General features: G+C 38.5%; 1 protein-coding gene across 1 annotated transcript in view; it reads right to left on the bottom strand.

Annotated features, from left to right (window-relative positions):
* The window catches only part of LOC138048645 (uncharacterized), a 9,070-nt gene extending 3,818 nt beyond the window's left edge, over positions 1 to 5,252 (bottom strand). Inside the window, exons 1-2 of the mRNA XM_068894801.1 lie at positions 4,357 to 5,252; positions 1,845 to 2,139 (exon numbers count right to left, since the gene is read on the bottom strand). Coding sequence (XP_068750902.1) covers positions 1,845 to 2,139; positions 4,357 to 5,252 — 1,191 coding nt within the window. The remainder of the gene's footprint in view (positions 1 to 1,844; positions 2,140 to 4,356) is intronic.
* Between the last annotated feature and the right edge of the window lie 387 nt (positions 5,253 to 5,639).

The raw sequence follows: 5,639 nt of genomic DNA, 5'->3' as shown, positions 1-5,639 counted from the left end.
ACGCTTGAAACGTCAGCTTTTAGAATCTCTGTACGGTGGCCAATTTACATTATCAACTCTGTTGATAAAACCAAATTTTTGTATATCTATCTATCTATGACATTTCATACATGTCCCTATGACAAAGTCGTTAATTAAAATTACAGAATGTCTATTTACATGCACAATAACATCTTCTTGCTTGCACGTGCGCTATATACATGTATCATTGTGTTTTCATGCAAACACTGCTGTAATGTTTGAGTGAATGTTAAAATTAAAGTACCTAGTATTAAATTGCATCTCTTATGAAAATGTCTTCAGTGAAGTATAATCATGTTTGGTAATCTGTATTACCCTTAAAGGTGAAAATTGATAAAAGGAGAATGCACGTCTATGATACTGTCTGTTTTATACGGTACTTTGTAGTTAGTTGGAAGGAAAAGGGTGGAACAAACCGCTTTACCAGGTGGAATAATATATGGCTCATTGATTTCGATTTGTAGATGATAGCAAGTCAGGGCGCATTTAGCATTAATTTTGACTATGTAAGAAAAGGTGGAATTACCTTCTGCCGCAGATAGTTTCAGTTTCCGGGCATTTAAGGTATTGTCAAAGGTTTAGCGAAGACACTTTTATTTTGTCGGCAGCCTCAATGAGGTCACTAGAAAGTAATTTGTCGAATGTGGACCCGCACTTCGGACTACTCGCAATCAACTTTAACCATAGATCTTGCCCTCAAAAAGCAGCAGTTTACTATAAATCTTACGATTGCATTGTTTTGATGTACAAGTAGTCGGATGGTGTTGCGTTACTGTCACTTTAAAATTAGGTAGTGTTTACTCACGTATTACATTGAATGTATGTTTAATTATTTCGAGTTCTCGATAAGGAAAGACACTAAAATTCTTTGTGTGCTTTGAAATTCACTTTCTGTAAATAAACCCATTGCAATTTCGTTAAGGATACGTATTTGGTCTATTCGTGCGTTATTGTTTGTTCTTGTAATGTGTGGAAGTTGTGGCGTTTACTATATGGAAAGAGCAAATGGTTTTATTTATTCACACCACACCACACTTTCAGCAACACGTGAATTTGTATTCCACTTATTTTTGAAGTTCATTGCTTTCAGTTAGTAATGTTTGCTTCAGTGCTTAAAAGCTTGGAGAAACCATATATTCAAGGTTCAGTGATTTTACATTCGTTGGTTGCCACACGCAATGAAATTGAAGAATTCTTTCGCCGTCAAACGGCTGGCACTCGATTCCCAAGAAGTAATATATCAAACTGTAGTCTGGGCTCCTGCTTGTTCGGGGTTGCGACCCACAGAGAAATCGCGACTGTTGTCCTGGCCTTGTTTTCGATTTTTCTTTCTTTCAGTGTTTTGCGATTTTTGCGCTTTTTCGCAAACTTCGCAATTTTCGCAAAAATCGTTAAAATCGCAAAAATCGCAACGCGGTTGGGGGACTTGTCTTCTCTAGCTTTTGAGAGTTTTGCGATTTTTGCGATTTTTCGCAATTTTCGCAAAAATCGTTAAAATCGCAAAAATCGCAACATTTTTTGGGAGACTTATCTTCTGTAGGTTTTCGGTGTTCTGCGATTTTTGCGATTTTTCGCTAAATTCGCAATTTTCGCAAAAATCGTTAACATCGCAAACAGCGCACAACAATGAAATGGTAGAGAACACAAGTCCCCGAGAAGAGTCGGAATTTTTGCGATTTTAACGATTTTTGCAAAAAATCGCAAAAATCGCATTTTTTTGCAAAAATCGCGAGTCCTAGTTGGGGATTTGTCTTCTTCTTTGCACCATTTACGATTTTTGCGATTTTTCGCAAAAATCGCAATTTTCGCATTTGCTTGCAAACCTGGACATAAATGTCATCTTCAGGCCCAATATTTTCAAACTCTTCAATCATTCGCGACAATTCTGGGCCAGCTACCATCCACTTCCTCAAAGCAGCAGCACTTTCAGTCAGACCTACCGCTCCACCTTCCCCTTTAACCACTGAATTCACCTGTTCATGTGCATGGTCCAACGCAATCGCTGAGAAGGGTTTCTTTGTTTTGTGCACAACAAAGGAGCCCTGATTGAATGCTGTACACACAGATGGATATTTTTCTTTGAGCTGACACAGATCTCGGTAATGGATCGATAGCCATCTGGCATAATTGATATGATATGATATGATATTTAATTATTTATGCACGGTAAAATCATCAGCTAAGATTACAAACAATGCTAAAATCTAAATTACAAAAGGTAAAATTTAAAATGATTACAATAAAATACAATTACTATAATACTATATTAATTCTAAAGCTGCTTTCCATGAATGCCGTGCTTTATACTAAAATATGTCTTTAATCAGATTTTTGAAAAGCCCAAGAGACTCTTCTTGTCTCGCTTTGAGGGGTAAGCTATTCCAGACAGTAGCACCTCTATAGCTGAAGCTGTTTCTATAATAATTTGTCCGCGGAAACGGAACATTAAGCTTTCTTTCAGAGTCTCTTAAACTATAAACAGATTCGCGGTTTGTAAATTTAGAACATAGATATTCCGGTGCTAGCCCCTGAAGACACTTATAGACCATTGTGGCCAGCGCAATTTGTTGCTGGCTAACTAGATTTTTCCAGCCTAAAATTTTGAATAGCTCGCTAGCATTTGCATCAAAATTAGAGAAGGTCAAAACTCTGGCTGCTCTATTTTGCAGTTTTTGTAATTTGTCATGTAACTTTATACCACAGTTTCCCCAGACGACATTGCAGTAGTCAAAGTGCGGTTGAAGTAAAGCGTGATAAATAGAGCGCAATGTCGCCTGAGGAACGAGATGCCTCATACGTTTGAGGGCTCCAATTCCAGAAGCTACTTTCTTTGTCAGTTTATCGACATGGCTACTCCAGTTAAGATTATTATCAATAAGCACGCCCAGGGATTTAGCAACAGAAACTTGAGTGATAGGAGCACCATTAATCTCGGGAATTGGAGGATTTGTGAGAGCATACAACCTCTGCCTTGATCCAATCAGCATAAATTCGGTTTTTGTCATGTTCAGGGTAAGTTTGTTTGCTATCAACCATTTTTTAACATTTTCTAGATCATGGTTAAGTCTTGATTCTATGTCGCCTGTATTGTCACCCGCATATGTTAGGTGGGTGTCATCTGCGTACATCCATGGCATACAATTTGTTAGACAGTTTGGCAGATCATTGATATATAGCAAAAACAACAATGGACCCAAAATAGTCCCTTGAGGGACGCCGCAACTTAGTGAGCAAGTTTTAGAAAGTGAGCCCTTAATGGAACACTTTTGAGTGCGGTTGTCCAAATAGGACTTAAACCAGTTGTAAGAAATGCCATGTATGCCGTAATTATTTAATTTAGATAAAAGGATCTCGTGATTAACCGTATCAAAAGCTTTTTTTAGGTCTAGGAAAACAACAGCGTTTATTTTTCTTCGGTCAATGTTGTAAGCCCAAGTATCCGTAGCCCCAAGTAAAGCCGTAACGGTGGAATGAATAGAGCGAAAACCAGATTGGCATTTACATATTACATTATGCTTTGTTAGGTACGCATATAATTGGTTATACACTATTCTTTCGAACACTTCGGCTATAATCGGGATAACGGAAATTGGGGGGTAATTGTTTAGGTCATCACGTTCCCCTTGTTTGAATATTGGAGTGACCCGTGCACATTTCCAGTCGTCTGGGAACACACCTACATTTAATGACTGATTGAAAATATAGCACAGCGGTTTGCAAATAAGATCCGCGCATTCACGAATAAGTCGAGAAGAAATTTTGTCAAGGCCGACTGCCTTTGATTTTTTCAGTTTATTCAGCAGTGAAAATACTTCATTTGCGGAGGTTGGGCGGAACTGAAACTCCTTATCCGTGCTAGTGAGATAATTCAGATAGCTGTTGCCATCTGAAGAAGGAATATCACTAGCAAGTTTCGGGCCAATGGTAGCAAAATAACGATTAAATTCGTGCGCTATTTCTGCTGGAGCTGTTACTGATTGCTCATTTACATTCAGTTGTTTCACAGACGTTTCCACGAAATCTCGGGAAGACAGCTCATTGATGATCTGCCAGGTTTTGCGGGAATCACCCTTATGCTCGTTTAGCATATTTTGATAATAAACTTGCTTCGCTAGCCTAGTCGCACTATTGACTTTGTTCCGCTGTCTTTTAAAGTGAACCCAATCATTAGGATTTTTTGATCTAATTGCTCTGAGTTTCAAAATATCTCGATCGTGCATCTGTTTTTTAAGCTCAGAAGTAATCCATGGGAAACCCCGCGCGCGAACACGAGTGGTTCTCAATGGAGCGTGCTTGTTAACAATAGCCAAAAAGGATTCCTTCCATTCATTCCACATATCATTTGGATTGGAAGAATTGTTTATGTGATCCCAGTCTTGAGATGCAACATCGCTACGAAATTTATCACGGTCAAAACTTCGAAAATTCCTATAGGTTATATTAGTGTGACCCTTACTCTGTCCATTAATGGCTAATTTTCGATAGACATAGACCATGCTGTGATCGCTAATGCCAATATGACGCACACCTGAGCATAACACCTTGTCAGGACAGTTAGTAAAAATTAAATCAATCAATGTTGCAGAAGTTTCGGTTATTCTTGTTGGTTCTGTTATGAGTTGTTGAAGACCATAAACATCCGTGATAGTTAATAATTTGCGTGTATCGCTGTCAAACTGGGATGCGGCCATATTGCAATTTAGATCCCCTAAAAGGTAGAATTCAGTATTAAGGGAATCCAATTTCCCAATCAACTCTTCAAAAGGTGAAAATATACTAACAAGCGAATTAGGTGGTCTATACCACGTGGCAACAATAAATGATTTAGAACGAGGTTTGCGTATTTCAATACAAAGGTTCTCAAGACTGTCCATGCAAAGATTATTGCGCACCGAAAAGTTAATTGACTTTTTTACATAAAAGCAAACGCCCCCACCTCCATATGTAGTTCTATCACGTCTAACTATATCATAACCAGAGATACTGACCTCATTATCGGTGATGTATTCGTTTAGTTTAGTCTCGTTAATTGCGAGAACATCTATATCGTTACTTACGAGAAAGATCTTGAGTTCATCAAGATGAGTGGTCAATTTATTTATATTCAGCGAGGCCAGCTTAAAACCGCGTTTGGAGGGCAATACTCGAGAACGATCAATAGGAGTTTGAGTCGGACTTCTCGATGACTCCTGACTGTTGCCTTCCAACGGCACGGCATTAATGGAAGGCATAGTAAAAGTTCAATGAGCTAGACCATGATAAAAATTCTTAAAAATACGCTTGTTACCTGCAAAATTCAGGTGTAGACCTCCACGGTTTAACCCCTTTTCGTTTATATTATTGTGTTCAATAAATCTCCAATCATTCTGACGACAAAACTTCGTCAAGTGCTTGTTCACCTCTGAGACTTTATCATTAAGCTTGTCCTTTCGTGTTACAAGTCCTGAGACTATGACTTGAGCTTCGGAAGACCCCTCTATCTGTTTACCGAGATCAACAATAGCTTCTGCAACTTCTTTCGATGTTTTGCCGTTTTTAGCCTTCAGATCGTTTGTACCTACATGTAGCACCACTTCATCAGGCTGGAGCTCTAAACTAGGCTTTAAGTAATCTCTCAT

This window comes from Montipora capricornis, chromosome 5 (assembly GCF_036669925.1).
Source record: "Montipora capricornis isolate CH-2021 chromosome 5, ASM3666992v2, whole genome shotgun sequence".
Classification (NCBI taxonomy): Eukaryota; Metazoa; Cnidaria; class Anthozoa; order Scleractinia; family Acroporidae; genus Montipora; species Montipora capricornis.
The sequence above is the reverse complement of the archived record's forward strand: the minus strand, read 5'-3'. Positions and strand labels throughout refer to the sequence as shown.